Below are 25559 nucleotides of genomic sequence, written 5' to 3' on the forward strand. Positions count from 1 at the left end.
TGTGTGTGTGTGTGTGTGTGTGTGTGAGTGTGTGTGTGTGTGTGAATATAAAGATGTTTAAAACTCTTCCCACATTACTGCAATATTGTCAATAATTTTTCTAAACTCTAAATTCTCTAAAAGAGCACAGAATGTCATTATTTCAGCTCCCTGCCTCCTCTGCTTTTTGCCTCCTGCAAGCACTCTTGGCCACGCCCACTTCTCCGCTCTGCACCGAGAACAGCTGATCAGCTGCAGCAGGAAGTTTATCCTGCAGTATGGGCTGCACAAAGGTGCAGCAGGTGCAAAATAATTGAAAATAATTTATTTACAGTAAAAATTCCATGCCTATCGTGCGGCTCATCTATCAATCAGCCAGTTGTTTGTCATGTCCAATCTTATTTTGAAAAACCCCAATAGCATGAGTCCACTATAAACTATAAACGAACTGCAAAATAGCGAGGGACTACTATATATATATGTATAAAATTCTATAATTATATAAACTCAAATTTACTTTCAATTACTGCTTTTGAGAATTGATGGGCAGATGTTAAAATTGTATTGTATCAGTTTTTAATGTCAATCTTGCTGCAGCTTCTTTTGTCATTTTATTTTTTTCATTTATTGTTATTTTTACAGAGTATTTTCTCCTAACTTAACGGAGTTTCAGCAACAAATCAAAAACACTGTTCTGCAAAGGTTTTCATGGATCTATGTATAACGTAGGCCTAGATGTTTTAAAACAAAGATTTTGTGGAAAAAAATAGGACAAATCAGTCTAAAAAAATCCCAAGAGTACGGGTAGTTGTTAAATTAATTTATTAGGACAAACTCCCAGAGAGCTGTAGCAGGAATAAAATAAATGATAATAAAAAATAAGTTGAATCCTGGTCCGGGGTCTTTCTGGGTGGAGTTTGCATGTTCTCTCCATGCATGCATGGGTTTTCTCCGGGTACTCCGGTTTCCTCCCACAGACCAAAAACATGCATGTTAGGCTGATTAGTAACTCTAAATTGTTCCTAGGTGTGAGTGAGAAAGTGAATGGTTGTTTGTCTTGTTTGTCTCTACGTGTCCCTGTGATGGACTGGAGACCTGTCCTGTGTGTACCCCGCTCCTCACCCAGTGATTGCTGGACATGGGCACCAGTGACCCCCGTGACCCAAAATGGAAGTATTGGGTAAAGATAATGGATGGATGGATGGACAAACTGGTGTAGTTTTACCTGTAGTTCCCGCATTTCCCCACTAGAGGCGCACTACAGACACTGGCGTGTATTAGAGGCAAAGTAACAGTGGAGAAGAAGGAATTTATTTTTCTTTGCTTTTATTTTTACTTTGCCCTATGAACTTGTCTGTAAAAACATGTGTATCAAACAAAATAAAAGTGTACAGTGAGTGAGTGTTTAATATGGAGTGAACAACAACACATTGTTTCACTGAGGTCCAATCAAAGGCAGTTTTTATGCCAAGAACCTGTTGTGGTTTTCAAAGAGTACACTTTGCTAACTGCTAACTATGCTAGCAAGCCTTTCTCCAAAGGCGATTTAAAAAAAAAAGAAACATAGTAAAAATAGAGCAGGTCTATTGTGTCTCCAAGGCAAGTTATAAAAAAATCTGTTTTTCACACAGGACTGTGACTCGCCTTGTGGAACTGATTGATGAAGATTTATCCAGCAAAATAAGCTAAAAGGCAGAGAGAGTCCTTTAAGTTATGATTTGTTAGTAATGGATGAAAGTAATGTCGTAAAGGACACTGCTCAGCTCCTATTTTTTTTATGTGCGGGATTAACAACAGTTTTGAGATGATGGAGGTGGTTTTGACCCTGGAGTCTCTGAAAGGAAAAACACAGAGAGGATTTTTATAACCGTCTGCTGTCGTGAGAGAATGAAGCTCCTGTGAAGTGAACTGGACAATGTCACAACGGACAGATCAACAAATTTAAGTTGGAAACATGTCCGGCTGCTGAAAAGAATCTAGGATAAAGTGAAAGAGGAAAACTCTGACCAGGATGTTATTTTTATCCATCAGGAATCACTGTAAGTCATGCTTTGTGTGTGAATGTGTGAAACTGTTAATTGTGTGTGAATTATAAAAAAAAAAAAAGTGAAAGACAAAAACATGTGAATTATTGTCCAGGTACTCTGTTGTGATGTTGTATAGAGGAGCTGCAGGAGGATGATGTCTGCTTCCATTCCCACCCTGTTGCAGCTGACCTGTCATCAACTTTAGATCCTGTAGTTGTAAAAAGTTTTGTGAGGAGTTTGTAGAGATGAGCTGCCACTTTATTTAGACTTTTCTCCTGTATTCCATTAGCATAGTGAGGTAAGAGACTTGTGGTTTGGTTCATTTTATTTTTCTTCAGGTAAGAGAAAACACAGCTGTTTGTTTTGTTTGTTGTTTGGGCCTGAAGTTGGTAAGACTCCACAAAGTCAATAATTTCACTAGTGTAAATAAAATCACTGTTCTATCATATAATCTGACTTAGTGGCTGCTTGAGTGGTGCAGAAGGTGGAATCGCCCATAATTAATAGCGTCCCGGTGGCTGTTATTGTGCTGGGGTGTAACATCTCACAAACACTCCATCTGTTCCTGGCCCGTCACTCCAGTTTTAGAACTCAGTGTGACCTGCGAGTCTGAAAGTTTGCCCACCCCTGGACTAACCTGTTTAAATAAAAGTTGAATGAATGTTGAATCTTCTAAAATGTTCAAAATTTACATCTATAAAACATAAAACTATAAAGCTTATATAATTTTATCAGAAAAAAAAAAAATTAAATTACTTCACCTTTATAAAAAAAAAGAAAAAAAAAAACAGCAGTTATCCATAAAAGATAATATTGGGGTGATTTTATTTTTAAATATGGGTCTGGTTGTGTTGAGTCAAACCTTGGAAACCCGAGCATTGTATCAATGCAAACTAGAGGATAATGAGCTACCATGAAAAGTTTCAGCTATGACAGTATCCTCCTCTTTCAGAGATCAGTACCTCCGATTTGATCTTGTTGTCTCCGAAGCAGAGATGTTGGAGGTAGGCAGCAGCGTTCGACTGGACTGACGGGAACTGATGCTGCAGCATCTGGATCACCTCTGGCAGCTCGGGATCCCTCCAGCCAAACTCCCTGCAGATGCACACACGCATACACAGAGGAAGATCTATGTTTAGATGGAAGCAGAGAGGCAGAGGAGTGTGTTCTGGTGAAAGGCCGAAGCATTTATGCTCCTTTATTGTGACGCTGATTTAAAATGCTTGTATGAAGAAAAACAGAAAAAAAAGAGGCAGAAATGGAGGCTGGCGATGAACCATAATGGATAAAAAAGAAAGCACACAGTGTGACTTTATTCAGCTCTGCTAATTTGCATGGTAATAGTTTTGGTGGACTTTTAAGTAACAAGAACTGCCAAAGATTTGTCAAATTAGGTTTTCTGCATAAACATGAGACATTTATATAACCCTCATCACAAAACATGCAGCATACATGACATGATAAAGTTAGGTAAAATTATTTACATGGAACATCAGGTATAAATTAACCTATTATTTATTCAGACACCTATTGATTCTGATGATGGCAAATAATGACTGAGATACAGTTGGTCAGTAATGCAGCAATATTATTTCCAAAACCTTTTTTTTGGTCCGTCTAAAAAGGTCTCACTTGTAAATGAGTCTTTGAGGCTCAATGTGATTTATCTGTCTAAATAAAGGATGAATGAATGAATTAATTAATTTAAAAATAGCAACAGCATTGGTTGAATGGTGTCATTAAAAACTCCTGCTATCCTCGACCTCACAAATCCAGCATTGTGCATAAAATTGCACAGATCTCTCTGGTGCTATATCTGTTGTTACGTGGTATCACAGCAGATGTAGCACCACCAGTAATCTGGCATTCAACTGCACATTTTACAGCTTAATAAAATAACACAAATGACATAAACCTAAAAAAAAAGAACACTCAGTTATGTATTTGTTACCTGCACATCCTTTCACATTAGCCATAATTAGCCAATGAAAGCATTTCGCCTCATTGTTAAACATAAGACAAAGACTGACAGCTGGGGGGTTTATTTTAAAAATATAGTTTCACATGGTTTGGACAGTCCTGCAGTCTGGATCTTTCTATCTGGAAGTACTGTAGTAACAATGAGACTCGTGGTACTTAGTTATCTCTAGCGCAGTAATCAGAGACAGTTACTACAACATTGCACAAAGACCTTGGCTTCAAAAAGAAGCATCACAACACTGGTAGACTTTCTGATTGTGGGAAGGTTTCTTTTATCCAAGACCACTGTGGCCTTGACTAACCAAACTATTGAAAATCAGGACCCTTTAGTTTCAGCTGAAATGTTCAGCCTCTACATCATCCTGTCTGTCATTATGAAATTAATTGAATAAAATTGCAAATGACATAAATCATACAGGAAAGCTTTACAGGTTACAGTGGTCAAGGAGGAGTACATCCAGGACAAGTCATCATATAGAGTCATACAGTGTCACATGAGATGGACAGATTTACACACAAACACTCACACACATTTTAGGAATCACCATTTCAACAGACATGCATTGTTAAATCACTTTGGTGGTGTAATCGGAGTAGAAAATATTTGCTGACCATTTCAACTAATTTCAAATATGAAGGTTCAATATCTCTTAAGATGCTCCTAAAATGTCTTTACTTACACATGACAGTCAGGTCTACCTTGATGGTGCACCTCTTTATTTGACAATATCAGTAAACTATCCTGATGCATGCTCAATAATCCAGGTAGAAAAATCTAAAAAATTTAAGTCAGGTCCTCTGGATGGATTCTTCTTGTTGAAATGTTTAATCTTTTATCCAAAAGATATCTGCAAGCCAGTCTTTCAGGGACGAATAGGTTCATATCCTTGATAGAGAGGAATGGTAGTTTGAACCATGAGTGAAGGAAGCCACCTTGGTGAAGAGAACCTGTCCATCATTAAACAGGGGTGGAGGCCTCTGTGTTCAACTGTCCCCCTCCTACAATGCTGTTATTGATAGTATCACTCAGCCAAAATACTTATTCAGTCTGAGGAGCTTAAACAAACTCAGTCTTATAAATAGCACCTTCTCACAGTAGATCAACCAGTTGGCTCGTGACAGTCAAAAAATATCTGTTAACATGGTAAAGGAGGGCCATCAGCCTAACAATTGGTTGTTAGTGCACTGATGGCTGCTTGCTATAGCAATAGCTATGAACAGCTATTAATAAGTAATTGGTATTGAATTATAATAGTAATATAACAATATAATAATGTAATAACCATTTAATTATAATTGGATAATTAGCTATAATTAGCTATTAGCGAGCAATAGCTAATTGCTATTGAATAGAAAGCAGCCATCAGTGCACTAACGGCCAATTGTTAGACTGATGGCTCTCCTATACATGCTAACAGACATTTGTTGGCTGTCTACTGGGATGCATCACAAACAATGATGAGTCCAGCTACAGGCAGGAGGTGGAACACCTAGAGAGCAGGTGCAAAGAGAATAACCTTCACATCAATGTGAAGAAGACAAAGGAGATGATTGTGGACTTCAGAAGCAACAAACACACCTACACCCCCTGAACATAAGAGGATCTGCTGTGGAAGTGGTCTCCAGCTACAAGTACTTGGGTGTACACCTGAATGACAACCTCAGCTGGAGCAACAACACCACCAGCCTGATCAAGAAAGCTCATCAGAGACTCTACTTCCTCAGGCGGCTGAGACGAGCTGGTCTGGGAAGCTCAGTCCTCACCTCCTTCTACAGGTGTGCAGTGGAGAGCATCCTGTGCTCCAACATCAATGTGTGGCATGGAGGCTGCACAGCTGCAGAAAGAAAAGCTTTGCAGAGAGTGGTGAAGGCTGCACAGAAATCTGTCGGAGTCAGCCTCCCCACCATCACAGACATCTACACCTCCAGATGCAGGAAGAGGGCCACCTGCATCATGAAGGACCCCACTCACCCAGCACATACACTTTTTGCCCCGCTCCCCTCAGGAAGAAGGTTGAGAAGCATTAAGTGTAGAACCACTAGACTGAGGAACAGCTTCTACCCTGAGGCTGTTAGACTCATGAATCTCTAACCAGAATAATCACTGTGAAAAACCATATCATGTTGTTGCTGATCTGTTTCAATGTTGCTGCTGATCTGTTTCAATGTTGAAGTGTTCATGCATGCTCAGTCTTACACAGACTCATGTTCATGTTTGTGCTGATGTTCGATGTAATGTTTTTATGCTATTAGTGCTTAATGTATTTTTAGTTGATGTTTTTCTTAGTTCATATCTTAGATGTTATCAATGTTTTTCTTTTACATTTTATTGTTGGATGTAACTGGGACCCTGTGTACATAATTTCGCTCCACCACATGTACCACACGAGGTGCGAATGACAATGAATCTCTGACTCTCCGACTCTCTACTGTGAGAAGGTGCTATTTATAAGGCTGAGTTTATTGCAGCTCCTCAGACTGAAGAAGTCTTTTGGACAAAAGACAAAACATTTCAACAAAGAAGAATCCGTCCAGAGGACCCGACTTTATTTATTTAGGTCATAAACTATAATGTAATATTTTGTTTTATGAGTGTTAACATGTTCTTCTGTGGATAGCATTATTGCACAAGTTTTATTGAGGGGATCCTATTGAGGACTCCTGAGTTCCATATATAAGAGCTTTAAACACAGTGGCACTCCGACAGTGACTGCATTAGCAGGTTTCAGATTTAATGGCAACAGTTCTGGGATGTAAAATGATCAAACGAGTTCCACAGAGAAACTTGTTACCTCAGTTTAGCCTTAAACACTCTGTAAAGCCATTTTTAGCGGTCTAATGAGCACACTTCTGTAGACAACAGTCAATATTTTCTGTCTCACAGTGTAACTAATGAAGATGTGAGTACTGGACACTGGGGCCAAAACATAAATACACTGAATCTTCTTGACAGAGCAACAGTTTCCTGATTGTTCCTGATTTATTTACTTGCATATATTATATTTTGATGGATTTTGTGCATTACAAACCTTGCTGCTACAATGACAGATGAATATTTGAACTATATGAAAGCTATTTAAAATATCAAATTTGTAAATGTGTGTACTAAAGCAAGCAATAATTAAAGATGCACTAGTTTGATCAGTTTTTTACTTTGGTCAGGCGCATACTGAAGGATACTTAGATCTATGGGAGATTCTCTAGGTGCTCTGATAAATCCTGTCTTTTAAATGCCCCAGCTGCTCTGGCTTTAGAGCGTTACCAGGGGTCCACCAATGCCTTTGCTTTAGGGCATACTTCAGGCACATAGACACACAGACATAATCTGTCTTACCCTACACCTTTGTGTGTGAGAAAGAAAGAAGAAACCAACTACTGTGAGAAAAAGTGTGATCTAAGAGAATTAAGTCAGAGTGAGGGATCCGGGTATTGATGGGGCGGGAGGATATCGATATAAATCATCTGTCAGACCAACTGCAGCTGGCACCAAATCTTCCCAAAGTTTTATTCCCACAGTCACTTTTTTCTTAACTGCTGGTACTTCCTGGTTACTAATTGTGCTCCAAATTCGTTTTACTATTCTTGGCTGCTTCTGACTCTTCCTCCATAATAGTCTTTCTTCTCTCTGTATATTTGTCTCCCACTTTGATTAGAAATTTTCTGACGTTGGAGAGGTGGTTGGGCTTCAAACAGAAAGCCCGTTTGCTCTGTTTGGTGGAACTTGTTTCTCTTTGATGTATCTCAGTCTTGATGCTGCAGCAGCCCGACATGCCCATGGAAACGATTTCTGTTCAGGCTCATCTAAAAGGAGCACATGGACAAACACATGTGCGCCCACAGCACTGTAGGTCAGCGTGCGCACACTCCTATTGTAGCCTGACAGTGGCATGAGCATGCTCATCGACATGCACACACAGTGAGCCTTCAAAGGCTGAACAGAGGAGCCAGGATTAGAACGCTTTTGTCTCTAACTTTTATAATGGGCTGAAGGGATAAACCCAGTGTTTGAAAAACTGAAACGGTTGATTTCAAAGATTATTTTCCCTCTTTTCATTTCAAACAATTCTCTATTTTTGAGTCTGAATGTCTCTCATTCCATCTTTGGCCTGCTTTGAAGCACCCACACAAACTGTACATTAAATTAACACAGCTATTACATACTAAAGGACTGACTATATGTGATTATATGACAGGAGTACCTGTAAAGATAAACTACAAGTCGTCCTATGTGTATATGTCTAAACAAGCTTGTAAATACACATGCGTCTGTTTCTTTTTTTATATATACGATATTGCAGGTGGAGCTTAAATGATCAGTCTTATAAAATGACAAATATGTGTAGCCTCATTAAAATACAGACTATGGTAAATCTGAATTGTATATTGTGGGTATACTGGTATAAATCACTAGTTGATATGGGTTTGGCTCAACAGAAAAAAATCTAACAAATGCCAAAATGCTACGTTTCTTTTTTACATAGTCTAAAATGTACAATAGCCCTACCAATAGCCATCCCAGAAAAAAAAAAGAATAATGGATAACTAACTAACTAACTAAACAAATAAATAATCAGCCTTGCTTGTGTGGAGGCTCTAAAGTAGCAGATCAAGGTGAGATTTGTCAACCGGTATAAACGTGACAAATAAAAAAGATCATATTGTACTGCTTTATTAGTCCTATTTGAGCAGTAAATAGTCTTAAATATGTCACGTACCAAACAAAAAGTAATAAACTCCAGCACTGAAATGTATTCTCAATACAAGTAGTTGGAAAATAGTACATTCAATTATTAGTTTCAGTCAATCGCTCCTACATTTGATTCAAAATATTAAATATTCTCATCTACGTAAGTGCTAGTGTGCTGTTCATACATGGGCGGTTCTTATTAAACTCCTGCTATCATATTTAATGGTGTTAATTAGACACCACAAGGTATTTCAAAGTGTATGAATTATGAACGTTTTGGCTTTCATACATTTATCCCTCGCTCTCCACTGCTGTGATGGATTACACTAATAATGTGAAACAAACAAGGCAAATGAGTTCAAATGCTTTTTTTGAACTCATCATGAGCTTTGCTTTAGACATCATCATCATCCTCTACACCTTCTTCTGTTGCCAGGTGGCACAGAGTGACGGATCCTGGCGAGCGGAGGGAGCAATTTTATCCACCATCAACTGCAATGGCAGGGTCAGGGGGTGGCCAATGGTGGCCATGGCCCTCAGATAGTATTGGAGGAAACTATACTTTAAGTAACATAAAAACTATAAAGCATAGTTTCCTCAAATGATAAGGGTGGCTTATTTAAAAAAATATATATATGGTGGTGGTCATCTTGGATTTTGACGTGGCAAACCGATTTTCAAAGGAACCTTTGGTACGTCTAGACGCAGCCACACACAAAAAAGAATGTTTGCCCATTGCTTATTTGTCAACTTGTGTAAAATGGACTCTTTCCCATGTTATGATGAGTCATGCATAGAAGATGTCCTCCAAACACATCCGTCCATTATCTTTACCCGCTTATTCCATTTTGGGTCACGGGGGTCACTGGTACCCATGTCCAGCAATCACTGTGCGAGGGGCGGGGTACACCCTGGATGGGTCACAAGTCCATCACAGGGCCACATAGAGACAAACGAGACAAACAACCATTCACTCTCTCATTCACACCTAGGGACAATTTAGAGTTAGCAATCAGCCTAACATGCATGTTTTTGGTCTGTGGGAGGAAACCGGAGCACCCGGAGAAAACCCACGCATGCACGGAGAGAACATGCAAACTCCACCCAGAAAGGCCCCTGGACCGGGGTTTGAACCAAGGACCTGCTCGCTGAGAGGCAGCAGCTCTACCAGTTGCGCCACCGTGCTGCCCCCTCCAAACACATTTCCCCCCTAATTTTTCTTACATTTGAAACATTTTTAAAATACTACAACACTATGCATATGTCACTTTACCTATACCAATATCAAGGACTTCATACATATACTGTGTACATTCACTTCATATGCTGCTTTGCCACTTACTACAAATGTCAATGTCAGGACTTTCACGTCATTTCATTTTATTTTATAGATATACTTTAAAAAAAAAATTTTATACCGCCATACTACAATTTAAGACAGTATCATACTTTTATTATTTCATTTTATGCTTATGTTTATTAAATGTTTTAATGTTAAACGGTTATCGTTGCACCGGGGTCTGAGAGTAATGTAAATTCAATCCTGTGTATGCCCTGTACATATTGCAGTTTTGACAATAAAGTGACTTTGACTATATGAGTTATGACCTACTCGTATCGTGTTTTTAATCATGTGTTTTTTGTGACATTTATTTCATGAATTTGGTAAGGCTAAGGTTGCCGGATTGAATCCCGTCCGAGAACCTTTCTGGGTGGAGTTTGCATGTTCTCTCTGTGCATGCGTGGGTTTTCTTCGGGTACTCCAGTTTCCTCCCACAGACCAAAAACATGCATGTTAGACTGATAGGTGACTCTAAATTGTCCCTAGGTGTGAGAGAGAGAGTGAATGGTTGTTTGTCTCATTTGTCTCTGTGTGTCACTGTGATGGAGAGAAGACCAGGATGTACCCCGCCCCTCACACAGTGATGGCTGGCTATGGCACCAGTGACCCAGTGATGTACCAGAAATGATAAAGATAATGGATAGATGGATGTTTTTTGTTTTTCAATTAAAAGATAAAACCTGTTTTCCCATGTTGAAACCAAAATGTGAGCAGTGGAGGGTTATTTTCAGAAAGTTTTATTAGAATCCATTCAATGATTCACAAAGTATTTAGTTAATAAACAAAAAGTCTTAACTCCAATTGTTAATGCTGAAGTTTTAGACAAAGATTGTATGTGATGAGTAGCACTTTAGTGTGTTGTTGACCCTCAGCTACAACACCATGTTGATTCACATTTGTTGTTGGTGTACTGTACATTTAATGATTTCTTTTTGGAAGTTTCCTTAAAAATTGTCCAGCAGTTCATGAGACACATAGACACACAAACGCACACATGCAGATGCACCCACACACACACAAGACATGGGAAAAAGCATTGGAAGCGTTGGTCCTTTGATGACAGGCAATAAAAATGGCAACATGCAAACATCAGTAGCCAAACAGTATTAACTACAAAAAAAGCGAAAAGTGTTGCACTAAAAGAAAATTATGATTAAATATCTATTTTCCAGTTTATGTTGATTTTTTTATTTTTTATTTATTTCACTTTATGATGGAATAATCAGAAAACAGTTTGAAAACGATTTAGAAGATGAAGATGATTTACATAAACAAAGCTGGAAAGACGTGTATGTTGATGATGTGAACAGATCAGATGATGAGTTTATGAATATTTTAGGAGCTCTGTATGAAAAGAATTGTGTGCAAAATAATTGTACAAAGAGAAATGTTGTTGATCAACCATGGATGACGAAAGGGTTGAGAAATGCTTGTAAAAAAAAGAATTATTTGTATTCATGTTTCTTGAAATTGAGAACACAAGAGGCTGAAGAGAAATATAAGAAGTATAAAAATAAATTAGTAGCGATTATAAGGAAACACAAGAAGGAATATTATAGTGATTTATTAAATAAAAGCAATGGTGATATGAAAGCTACATGGCGAGTAATAAATAGTGTTCTGAAAAGTCATAAAGCAAAAACAGGTATTTCACAATATTTTTTGAAGGATGACGATGAAATCCATGATGAAAATGAAATTGTAAATGGATTTAATCATCATTTTGTGAACGTTGGATCAAGTCTTGCAGCTAAAATACCAAAAGTAGACAATAATGTGAAACATTCAGTTATAGGTTGTGACAACAGCATTTTTCTTAATGGAACTGACAAAGAAGAAATAATGAATGTAGTAAAAAATCTTACAGATAAGAGATCAAAAGACTGGGTGGACATGGATATGATGTTTGTAAAGGACATAATGAGTTATGTTATCGAGCCGTTTACATATATTTGTAATTTATCATTTTCAAAAGGATTATTTCCAGACAATATGAAAGTAGCTAAGGTAGTTCCTCTCTTTAAAAATGGTGATAAATGTGTGTTCAATAATTATAGACCAATATCCTTATTACCACAGTTCTCAAAAATTCTAGAAAAACTATTTGTGACCAGATTAGATAAATTTATTACTAAACAAAACATTCTAAGTAGCAGTCAGTATGGGTTTAAAGCAAAAAACTCTACATCGATGGCTCTCATGGAAATAATGGAACAAATAACTACTGCTGTCGATCAAAAACAGTATTGTGTTAGTATTTTTGTTGATTTAAAAAAAGCATTCGATACTATTGATCACACTATTCTCCTTGAAAAATTAAATAAATATGGTATAAGAGGACAAGCATTACACTGGGTATCTAGCTATTTAAAAGATAGGAAGCAGTTTGTACAAATAAATGGTGTAAGATCTGACCTGTGCAATATCACTTGTGGAGTTCCTCAAGGCTCTGTACTTGGACCAAAGTTATTTATTTTATATGTGAATGACTTAGTGAATGTATCAGGACTCCTCAAATGTGTCCTTTTTGCAGATGACACCACATTTTTCTGTTTGGGTAAAGATGTAAAACGGATGTTGGAATTGATGAAGACAGAATTTGATAAAATACAAACTTGGTTTAAACTTAATAAATTATCATTAAATTTAGAAAAAACTAAATACATGATATTTAGCAACAAAAAGAGAACTGTTGATGATCCATTTAAAATTGAGGGTGTTGAGATTTGTAGAGTTAATGAGATGAAATTTTTGGGTGTAATCATTGATGAACAGCTAACATGGAAAAATCATATAAATTCTGTAAGAACAAAAATATCTAAATCTATTGCAGTACTATACAAAGTCAGGGAATTATTAAATGATAAAGCTCTGTACATGTTGTATGACACAATCATTGTTCCACATTTAATCTATTGCATTGATGTTTGGGGGAAAGCGTGTAAAACATTTACCAAACCTATTTTTATTTTACAGAAAAGAGCTGTAAGAATTATCACCAGAAAGCATTACTGTCACCCATCAAGCACATTATTTTATCAACTGAAGTTATTGAAGTTCCATGATTTGGTAGATTATAGTATTTTATCAATTATGTATAGGGCTCAAAATAACACATTACCATTAAATATCCAAAGGAATTTTATTAAAAGACAAAGTTGCTACAATCTTAAGGGGATAGAGATATTTGTCAAACCAAAATTCAGAACTAGTCTGAAGGGAAGGTCTACCTCAATCCAAGGAGTTGGATTGTGGAATGGTCTAGAGAGTGATGTGAAAAATGCCAAGTCAATGTGCACATTTAAGAAAAAAATCAAAACTGAATTGTTAAAAAAGTATATATGAAGTAGCTTAGTGTGTGTTTTGTATTAGAATTAGATAAATTAGAAAGTTATTCATTTTATACTGTTACTTGAAAATTATTATGTCTGAAATAATTGTTTGTAAAAAGGGGCAGATATAATAAGATTTTTTCTTCTTTCTGCTGCCTTTCATTTTAAATCTTTTGTATCTTTTTTATATTGTTATGGAATTGTTTTGTACTTTTTTAAAATGAATAAACTATATACCATACCATACCAAAACCACAAAAGTCATGGATTCAATCAGTATAAGACTTTAATGTTTAGGTTGACATTGTCCTTGGAGTTTGTCAGTTTGAAGGAACCTGATCATGCTGCACACAGTAAGAACAACACGCTTGCGTGCAAACACTCTTGGACGAACACAATCAGTAACGTGACAAAGGCCTTGAATTAATGCAGCCCTGGAAAGATGGCTGCATATAAAATGAGATCAAAAGCATTGTAAGATTGAATACAGTAAAGCGCTTCAGGGAAACAAAAATAACATAGTTATATATTTAAAACAACTCCATGCTGTATACCAGAGGTGCCCAAAGCTGGCCAGTCAATCCATTTGATTTGGCCTGCCAGGAGTCGCCCTAGTTATGTTAAAATTTCCTACTGTTGAATGTAGAATCACTGTATTTTTATTCACAGTCTTTCCACCCATTGTCTTTAATTAAGATCATGAAAATGGCCCAGTTATTATATATGGGGCTAAACTGCATATAGTCTTCACTAATGGTGCTCATATCATCTTTTAAATACAGTATCATTTATTAAGAATAAACATGAAATACAAAAGACGTTTAGATTAAAGCACACAAGCAGATTTGCACATTTTATAAGACCACAAATACTCATACTTTATCAATTTATGAACTGTCCCATGAGCCTTTGCTACCTGAGCAGACAGAGTTAAACTTTCTCCAAGTTTCCGTGCCTGATAATAAAAGAAGTTTGCGGACCACCACACTGGCTGACAGCTCAACGCCAGCACCATGGAGTGACACCGTCTGTGGCACACAGACAAAAGACATTTCAAAAAAGCATGGGAGGAATAATATTTATTTTTACTGACATCAATTCTAAAGCCTTACTTGCAATCTTGGTGCTATATAAATAAACTGAGTTGAATTGAACTGACCTGCTCAACATCCTGAATATTCCGCTTCATGGAACAGATCATCACTTTGACCACATAAAGACCTTCAGGTCAAAGTTGCAGCTTCTCTGTCGACATCTATCGGCAGGTAAGTTAATACATTACACACACAAACACACGTGCACACACATGCACGCAAGCACACATTTAATCATAATAATGTCTATTACTATAATTGATGCGAAAAATCCAGCACTTTTTTTTTACCGTGTTGTGGAGGGACCGCACTGTCCTTGGTACTTCAACTTGATCGACAGGCAGGCATGCACGTTTTTTCTCTTTTTTCTCACATGATATAAGTGCAGTTATTGAGTTTGATATGTGGAATATGTGATTAGTAAGTGCACAAGTATAAGTGGACTTTAACCCTGTTGTGCAGTTAAAATGTGCTGCTCTCATTTGGGGTGTATAACTACAAAAAGGAAGACTCAAGTACATTAAAACAATATTTATGTTGCAATATTTGTTACAGCTATTGTGTTGTTGCTTGAAGTCTTAGCAGCCTTTCCACTTCTTCTCAGGAAACCTTGCACACTTCCCCAGTCTGAGAGAGGTCAAACCAGTCCTCAGGAACCTGGACTAGGAGTTTGGGTTGCTCTTTGAGCACTTTTGGAAAAGTGGAGGTGCCATGGAGCGGTTTTCCCATCCCTTCAACATAAGTGTGGACTCAGTGCCCGATCACATTCAGATGGAGCTCACTGAGTTTCAGTGTGATTCTGAGCTAAAGAGTAAATTCATGTCGCTACATCTGAAAGGTTTCTACACACGTCTCATCAGAAAAGTACCCAAGCATTAACAGGTGATGTTATCATTGTTTGGCAGAACTTACATCTGTGAACAGAACCTGAACAAGTCCAGGCTGAGAAGCACCCTGACCGACCCACACCTGCAGGACCCCGTCAGTGCATCAGATGCAGCCTCATACTGAGAGACTGGAAAAATCTAAAGACCAGCTTCATGTTTCTCACTAGTGCCACATATTTGCTGCTGTTCAGTTGTGTTGCTGTTGGACATGCACTTTTTGACATTTTTCACTAAATAGAATGGAAAGTTAGACATTTGTTGTAATTTCCTCTATATGACTTATTTGTTATATTTTGTGTTCTGCAATGTTCTTTACACAGAAAGGAAGTTTCAATAACTGTATAAAAAAAAGGACTTTACTTAAAGAAGTATTTGCATTTCATGTAATATATTTTTGCACTTGGCCCGCAGCCCTCTGATAAGACTTTCAATTTGACCCTCTCACAGAAAACGTTTGTGCACCCCTGCTGTATACACTACACTGCCACCAGTAGTATTTTTTAATTGACAGGTGATGTGTATGACTAAGTTAATTCTGATCAGATCAGCTGAAGTGAAACTAGCATGTCTGACAGAAAGTTGCATTTTTATAGTTTATGCACCAAAGTTAGCCTGAAGCTGTACGTTTACTCAGGATTTATGTTATTTCTTTACTGTGTGAGAGAGTTTATGTGTCTTTTAAAATCAGAACACACTAATCTGATGCTTTAGGTCCTAAGTTCTGTGAAAATATCACAGTATGGTGAATACATACTACAGAACCCTCTGTGGACTTAGGGTGAATGTGTTTACACCGAAAAATATGCACTTTTCTTTTTAAAGTTAAGATAGAAATGTTCCACAGAACAGAAGTGTTATATATATATATATATATATATATATATATATATATAATATGCTAATATTTACAAAATGCACCAACCAGTTAACTGATTTAAGAGATTGCAAAATGGTTTGTAACAACTAAAGAATGAATAAACGAATAAATAAAGGCCTTGCATTCTTTGAAGATATGCCCCTTTTTCATGCCAGCTTTAAACTAAGATCGTCCTGTCTTGACAAATGATGGAATTATTTATTACCATTTTGCTCGAACACTAAAATAAAATGGGCAATGTCTTGAGAAATGAAAAATCGGCTGATGTGTCAGCGCTCAGAGTGTGTGCCACTCAGTTTTACTGTAAGGTTTAGCTCATTAACTGTTAAACTGACTGAGCTGAAGCATTTTTGTGTTGACTGAGCTTGATTAGATTTGCAGCCACTGAATCAGATTGACTCCAAAAGTTAATTATGTACACACAATGGTTAGTTTTTAAGAGTTTCCATACGATACGATATGTTGCCAACATGATCGACAACGCACAAACCTGCAGCCACAGTCAAAAACTTTGTAAATAGTTCCTAATAAGCATTAATAATTGTGTTTGTGTCTGATTAATCTAATTAAGAAAGTCTAACAATTAATTGGGAGAGTCAGTGGACTGGGATAAGTCCAACCAATATGTCCATTTCTTCTTTGCCTATAGCTGTACATGCAAATGTGTGTGTCTGTGCGTAACTGTTAACAGATAAAACATTCACACAACAATGCAAGATGCAATGCTTTGAGAAAAGCTAAAATGAGCCCCGATAAACAAAGAAACTGTGTCTGAATAATTCAATCAGATGCTTGGTAAACACCGTGAAAGGACCTCCCATGTGTCAGAGGATTTCTGGAACAGAGATGTTTGAAACCACAGAATGAACCACGTGACTTGTATTTAATCCTGCTGAGGACTTTCACTGAGTGAAAATGGAAATGCATCTGATGACTCATCATTCAAAGGAGAAACGTACACAGACACATTAGACAGAGTATGTCTGCAGAGAACACAAGAACACAAAGAACAAAACACAAGAACACTTAAAAAAATGTCTACAACACTCGGCGGATAGATACGCAGAGCAGGATGGACTTCACTACTTAAATAAAAACAGTTCTTTTAATGACAGAAAGTGTATTTTATGGAAAAATAAATAAATGTTGAATCACTTTGCTGAAATTTGCTGAAAGCAGAACCTGAACGACTCAAGCTAAAAGACTGAAAGCCTCAAGTTAAGAGATAGCAAAACAAGTTTCAATGAAAAAAAAAGCTCTGTAAGGAAGAGAGGAAATAATGTATTTCTAAAAAAATATTTACAAGAAACAGTGAAGAGATTTTGAAAATGATAAAAGTTATAAAAACCTATGGTGAGGTGTCAGACTTATGTATTTATCATCTCAGCAGCAGAAGGGAGCGACACAATTCAAGCATGGCTCCCAAAACAACAAGGCAGTCGTATTTGTTCATAACTTTATTATTAGAAAGCCTGAGAGTTGCCAGATCTAAGCAAACAGTTGCCGGAACGCACCCTGACAAAATAAGAGAGTTCCCAGATCTTGTTCCAACAAGATCCAGTTCACATTAAGCTCTGGTTGTAGCACAGAAAGCAGTACGTTATAGTCCAGCACCAGAAATATGCCGGTGGCCTGCGTGTTCGTGAAATATACGCCTGTAATGTGCATGTGCTTTAACACTTCTGCAGGACTTTTCACGCCTTTGTGGAGGCTGGTGTTGTGTAAATGAACAGCCAAACCACAGAAAGGTGCGGTTTCACTCAAACTACGCACCCAACGGCTCCTAACTTTTAAAGTTAACCTAATTCAAGATGGCTGCCAATGGCAATCAGCTGTAGCACATAGAAAGACAAAGGCTAACAGTTAGCTTTAGTTTGTTAATATACAGCAGCCACTTTTATAGTTTGAGCTTAAACTTGGTATGAGCTCACGGAGGGGCTATTTATTCCTTCAGTGGACAATGATTTAATTAAAAAATACATATTTTTTATTTTTTATTTTGTGAATTAGCAAGGCAAGTATAATTTATTATCCATAGTGTTAAGAGCCATCGCTAAATAAAATAAAAACACTTATCTTTGGAGCAACTAGAGTCAAGTACAATAAATGAATTGACAGCTGAAGCTATTTTTGAAGTATCTTAGCCTTTTAAAAAATATATATATATAAAAAAAAAAACTTGCAAAAATGTGTGTAAGTATAAAAACACTATGCTGTTGTAGCTTCTCAGTCATCCAGGACATGATAAATAAATTAAAAAAGTAAAAGAAAACATAAAACCACATGTACTAGACTTCTATTCTGTAATTGAAGACGTTTAAACAATGGGATTGATGAAACATGAACACCTGAGGAACAGGACAGAATACTGTCCACATGTTACTGAAAGAGTAATACTTAGGAACTCAGATTGTTTTCTATGTAACAAATAACTTGTTGTCTGTCTGGAAGAAGAAAAAAAGTGAGTCAATTAAATGTGTTGATGTTAATGAAGCTTTGTGTGTCCGTTTCAAAAGTGTGATAAGACAGCTGAATGGAAACCTGAAACAGGTAAAACACAAACACACAGATACACGAGAACAATATACACGTCAGGGTGTTTAAGAGCATAAAATAAAACGGAGCTCGTATATGATCAGGCCAAATCCTGTCTAGCACAAATCTTCCTTTGTTTTAGTTGGGATGTTTTCATAAATTACTCAGAGCCTGAGGGAGGAAGTACTCTGGAGCACTTAAGGCTCTGTCTTCACAGTAATATACGTTGATTTGCTTGATTGCACAAATATGTGGCCTAACAAATCAACTAAATTATATTTGTTTGAGGCTTTAAAGCATCAAATTATCATTAGGAAACTTGCTGTAAATGGTGACGACCTCACATCTTCTCATCTTCTGTGGTTCAGACAACATCTAGGTAAGAGGAAATATTTATTTTTTCACATTTCAATATAAAGTATATTTTTTCCACCCATCAGTTTTATCTGGTACCTGCTAAAGATGGGTAGTAGTGATTTTTAGCCTTCCTCTAATTATCCTCAGGTTTAGTTTGGGTTAAAAATAGAACCACGAGCACATCAACCTTCTCAGATCTGAGCAGTAATAAAACAGGCTGCGGACCTTTGAGCTACAAACTCAGTCTGAAGGTGTTCTTTCACGGCACTAAAAGGAAAACAGGTGGCGTTGGGTTTCCAGAGTCGTCATCTTTGTGACACAGACTCTAACTCCACTTCTGCTTACTCTCCCTGGTTGTGACCCATTCCTCTGCTACATTTTTTTTGTAGTAAAATTTAATAGTAAAGTAAAGAAAAGTGCTATGTGTTGTCATCATTGTATGTTTCCATACAATGATGAAATTAGTTCTCTGTATTTAACCCATCACACCTGAGATACACACAGGTGGAGCAGTGGGCGGCTATGTAAGCGCCTGAGGAGCAGTTAGGGATTGGGCGTTTTGCTCAGAAACACCGCGACATGTGGGCATGGTGGGGAGTTGAACCTGCGGCTTTCTGGTCCCACGTCGGCTGCCCTACCTCTACACCATCTCGGCTGCTTATAGCCTGCACAACTACCTTCTCTTCAGCCTTGGCTCTGACGGCTGCTGCTCTGTCATTCAAAACCATGGTGGTAACTGGGATGATGATGTACTGATAGATTTGGCTTGAATAATTCATAATGGTTTCATCATTACAGATATTTTAAAGTTTTTATATAAAGCTGTAAACTGTAGAGGTTATTAATATGTGTTTGAACATGGCCGTTTCATTAGTTTCAGACTCACTGCGGTTTACTGTTCATGCTGCTGTTGTTCGGTGTATTGTTTTGTACTATTAGTGCTTAGCGTAGTCTTAGTTTAGTGTATTTCTTAGTTAATATCTTAGATCTTATTACTGTTTTTCTTTACAATTTATACTTTTGTTGGATGTAACTGGGACCCTGTGTACACAATTTTGTTCCACCACATGTACCACATGTGGTGCGACCGTGCAAATGACAAACTTTGAATTTGACTTTCTCCTCCTAAATAATGGGTTTTACTACTGATAAATAAATAAATAAACAGCAGGAAATGTACTAGCAGTCACAGGACAAGAAGTACTGTATGTGTGTCAGTTACTGTTCTGCAAAAATGATTGAACAGATGCATGTTCACTGAGGAACATTCTGGAGAATGACGTTATTTGCTCTCTGTAGGAGATTAAAAAGAAAAAAGCCAGGTGGTGAAAGTAAAACTGGCCAGCCACATAAATACAGTGGACAAAAGACAAATAAACAATGTGTTCAGATATTACCTGAACAGACAATGAGGACAAATGGGTGAGAAAATTAACCAGCGAGTAGATAAATGAATGGAGGGATGACTGGTAAGATGAAAAGCCAAAAGGAGAGAATGAGGAATATTGCCTCTTCCCAAAGAAACTGAGGCCCTGACTACGTAAAGTTTGCATAATGCACCCAGACCATAGGTAGTAAAATTTGTTGTCACTCTCAGAGACTCTTTTTAAATTAAATTTTCTTGCAATAAATCCTGATCTAGACTCCCAACTAGAATTCAGTTAAAAGCTAAAATATAAAAAGTGATTGTTTATTTGACCAATAAATGGGTGACAATACAAATGGGAAATGCTGTCATGCTGCCATTAACATCTGCATCAGATATCTGTGCCATACAGAAGAGATGGAGATATTTAGTGAATGAAACAAAAGGTAAGATAGACAAAAAGCACATATGTAAAAATAAATAGTAGCATTACTTTGTCATTCTTTGCTCGGCTTGATTTTGATTCCACACAAGGAATTCAGGGTCGTACCTATCAAGGGGGGACAGGCAGAGAGAAACAAAAGAGGTATACGTTGGCTGTCTGGCAACAAATTGTTCAATAGTTGTAATATTTGTGGTAATTAGTAAGTAGAAATCAATGTGGTCACTAGACTCATCTTTCTCTCTCAATATTTGGTAATCAGGCAATGGGTGGCAGAGGTGGGCTTGGTGAAAAACATGCACACAGAGTGAGTGGCAAGAAAATGGTTAGTTTGTCAAGTAAAGAGAGGGTCTTAGAACAAAGAAACATGCAATTTTAGCCAAACTGAGGTGTATAAACATAGCAGAACAACTTTTGTGACCCATTAAGTCAACATAACAGTTAAATGATACCATAAATACCAAAATCATCCATGTGTACTGGATAATTTTGTGATTTGTTTCAATTCAGATGATTTTAGACAAATAACTTTACTGGAAAAATGTAGGAGTGCAAGCAAAGTAGCAAAATACTAACAATTTTCATCACGTTTGGCAGTTCGGAGTGTCACATGAAATTTACAGACTATTTAAAAAATGACAAAATAATTTAGGCCTTTTTGAATAAGATTTATCGGCAGCAAGAAAGATAATGCGTAACGCCAGCTGTATCCTTTAAGATGGTCATAATGTCATAATAAACCGTTCTATCACTGTGCGTTTTAAACTCAGGGGACCCTCCCTTTAATGGAACAACGACAAAAGCTTTTCAGAGAGCAGGAATGGTCAAAGCACCAGTGTTGAGTGTGCATGTGGTGAGGTAAAATGCCATGCAAAGAAAGTCTGCTTCCTCAATGTTGCAGGGCAGATGTGTAGAAAATATAAAAAAAAACATATTCAAATAAATAAAACAAAATGACGCCGGAGCAAAAGAGTGAGCAAACAAACAATGTGAGAGCAATATGCACAGAGAAATAACCATTTGGACAATGAGTGAGGGAAAGAGCAATGACAATAAGAGACATCTGCTATAAGACAGAGAAACCTTTGAGTTTCCAGTTGGTGCAGTACACAGTAATTACCAGTTCAGCACACAATTACATTGTCATTAGAAACACTGAACCTGTGGAATATATATATGTACCTAACACTTTAACTAAAATGTCACAAAAACCCTTTAAAGTCTAATCTGGTAGATTTTGTGTTTGACAGCTTGTCTGTTCAACCACTGGTTGGAAAGACACTAATTTACAAGAGATACTGTTTTAAACTTTGGTTTCAACTAGAACAAAAAAAAAGGCTTTCAGACAGCTTTAAAAGACTGTCACTGTTTGCATCTAACGTTTTTTATCTCTTACTCTACGCTCTAGCATGCCCACACTGTCACACTGAGATCTGCTTCCTAAAAGCAGAGTTTGTGCAGACTCCCCATGTCAAATGTTTCTAGTAACTGTACAGATCGGAAGTGATGACCACTGACAGAGGAGCACTTCACTTCTACAAGTGACAATAAATAAAAAAAATAGACCTAGAAAAGTGTGCAGGCATTCAAACAGTTGTGTACGCAAGGCCCAAAACAGGAATTCAGGGTGGACAGTGAAGGATGCGACATGATGTGTGCCTCATACTAAAGCTCAGACTCAGCCATCTATTGGCCCTTTTCCTTAAGTAATGGTACAGCACGGTTCAACTCGACTCGGCACGGTTCCAAGGCTTTTCCTTTAGCAACAGTTCGTGGAACCAAGCCCTTTCTCAGTACACATTTCTCTGGGGGTTCCAACCGGTACGAACTGGCCCTAAAATGTGACGTCAGAACACTGTCGGTCACTGATTGGTCAGGGGGTGCAGTCACTGGTTGTTTGAGAAACTTTTCACAACAACCCGATCCACCATTTGTAATAACTATAACTCGAGGAGCGACTGGACCTATTTTTAAGATAAAAAAAAAAAAAAGACAACACTGTGGTCTAATGCTGAAGTGCTGGTGTTTTTTTTTTTTTTTGTGCTTGATGGCCAACAACAAAAATTCAGAGCAAGCTAGATGGAGCTCCACCGGTCCACCCGATCTTCTCCACCGGAGCTTCGGAGCCCCCGCAGGCCAAGCAGGGCGTCAACTCCCAGGCCCCGAGCTCCGCCATCCACTTCAGAAGATCCTCTGTGCTCCTGCGGGCTCTGAGCTCCGTTGGTAACAGCGGAGGATCATAAGAGCTGCCGATCCCACAAGAGCACGTAGGTCGGGGTCCGGGCCCCTGCCTCATGTGCTCCTGCAGGCTCCGAGCTGAACTCGCCCACTAGAACCGTTACTGATAGTACAATGGAAACGCAACTCATGCCATGCCGAGACGAGTCGAACCGTGCTGTACCAGTACTAATGGTACTAAAGGAAAGAGGGATATGAGTGCACTCAACTGTCAAACCTGACAGTTTGTGGCTGCAAACTTCTGTAGCAATATTAAACTTTGCATTTCATCCTGTTTGCCATTAAACACAGTCAGTTATAAAAGCTAATTCAAAGGTTATGTATGATGCTTAAAGACTTGGATTTATTTAGGCAGATCTGACCCTCAGTAAGTTCTGCAGACATGGAAAGGGAGCAGAGCACAGAGCTTCACCAACAAGCCAGCTTTGATTGAAAGTACTTTTATAGGTTTTTTTTTTCTTACCTTGGGTCCTTTTGGATGCTGTCTACTGATGGAGACCGGCCCAGAGCAGCCTCAGGTGGAAGGGCAGGGCCCGATTTGCTGTAAGGCGACTCGGTCGATGGACAGAACTGCAGAGTGCGGTATGGGTTGGCGTAGTCAGCCACACCACTTCCTGTGGCAAAGCTGCCTCTCTGAAAAGTGGCGGCGGTGCTCTGACTTCCCGTTCGCTGCAAGGGGATTGGATCAACACCGGGGGAGGATGGGGCTAGAGGAGTGTAAGGATAAAACAGATAGTTGAGGACATCTTGGTACAACTGGTTCACCACTGGGGTTTGAGTAGCAAGGTTTGAGTGGGCAGGAAAAATAAATCACAACCAAACAAATCCAACCCAAGGACACACACGTAGAAGCAGGAGTAGCAGAAAAGCAACAACACAGCAGCAATGGGCAAAAGGGGAAAAAAGAAACCAAACATAAAAAACAAGTCATAAATCAAACAGATAAAACATTGTATAAAGTGTTACACTGCATAAAACAGAGTATGTTTTTCTTTTGAAAAATAAGTCATAATTAACAAACAGAAACAGAACAATTTAAATAATAATAATAAAAAAAAAAACATATGGGTTAACATACTAACACAATGTTTGATGAACAGGATCCTTGTTCTTTAAATCAAACAGGGTGCCCCCTCACACCTGATTATCATCCATTGATTGAAAACACCTGAATCTAATTTCACCTTCAGATTAACTGATAACCCTAGAGGTTAACATACATTTGCCACTCACAAATATGTAATATTGGATCATTTTCCTCAATAAATAAATGACCAAGTATAATATTTTTGTCTAATTTGTTTAACTGGGTTCTCTTTATCTATTTTTAGGACTTATGTGAAAATCTGATGATGTTTTAGGTCATATTTATGCAGAAATACAGAAAATTAAAAAGTCTTCACAAACTTTCAATCACCACGATGTAAAGTGCACATTCTCAGTTTTCAGAAACGGCTGGAATTATGCCGATAGCACAAACTACTGCAAAGTTACAGTAATGCAAATTGAGCCTGTAAAACAAAAGTCAATGTCAACACACTCAGAATAAACATTTTGTTGTTGAAGTTCAGGTATGTCAGCCACCAACTATAATAAAGTGCTATGTGTTGTCATCATTGTATGATGTAACTGGGACCCTGTGTACATAGTTTCGTTCCACCTCAAGTACCACATGTGATGTGAATGACAATAAAAATCCTTGAATCCTTGAATCCCATACAATGGTGAATTTGGTTCTCTGCATTTAACCCATGACACCTGGGATACACTCAGGTGGAGCAGTGGGCAGCTATGTAGGCGCCTGGGGAGCATTTAGGGATTGGGTGTCTTGCTCATAGACACCATGACATGTGCGAATGGCTGGGAATGGAGCCTGGGACTTTTGGGTTCCAAGTCGGCTGTCCTGCCTCTACCTGATCTTGGCCCCACATAAATTAGGTTGAAGAGCTTAGTGTATTACCGGTAGATAAAATATTGCTTGATGGATTGTGCGTGTGTTTGTGTGCTTGTGGTGGTAATTTAAACATCTTAAAGTTCCAGTTATAATAAATAGTCTAATCTTTAATTGCTCTGGCCATCATTGGTGGACAAATGGTGACTCATCATTTGTAGACACAGATATGGGGTTTGTACAGACGTTTGTAGATTCATTTGTTTGGGTACTTGTTCTATTTTACCTGCCTGGTAGTGTTTCTTACTGTAGCCAGTTACTACATGAAGTTATATGCTGCAGAGGAACATTTGTAATAAAGTACATTGTGATACAATCAAAACAAACTGTGCACAGCGTGTAAAAAAGACAAAAAACAAACTAACAAAAAAGGGTACAGTAGTCCCTCATTTATCGCGGACAATCTGTACCCTGAAGACCCGCGATAAGTGAAAAACCGCGAAGTAGGAATAGTAGTACAAGTAG

The 25559-nt window shown here is 37.9% G+C and overlaps 1 protein-coding gene across 1 annotated transcript in view; it reads right to left on the minus strand.

Annotated features, from left to right (window-relative positions):
• ctnnd2b (catenin (cadherin-associated protein), delta 2b) overlaps nucleotides 1-25559 on the minus strand; it is a 226433-nt gene that overhangs the window by 52433 nt on the left and 148441 nt on the right. The window contains exons 11-13 of the mRNA XM_037682127.1: nucleotides 23607-23850; nucleotides 20957-21013; nucleotides 2969-3101 (exon numbers count right to left, since the gene is read on the minus strand). Coding sequence (XP_037538055.1) covers nucleotides 2969-3101; nucleotides 20957-21013; nucleotides 23607-23850 — 434 coding nt within the window. The remainder of the gene's footprint in view (nucleotides 1-2968; nucleotides 3102-20956; nucleotides 21014-23606; nucleotides 23851-25559) is intronic.

Source organism: Nematolebias whitei, chromosome 9 (genome assembly GCF_014905685.2).
Source record: "Nematolebias whitei isolate Nwh7 chromosome 9, NemWhi1, whole genome shotgun sequence".
NCBI lineage: Eukaryota > Metazoa > Chordata > Actinopteri > Cyprinodontiformes > Rivulidae > Nematolebias > Nematolebias whitei.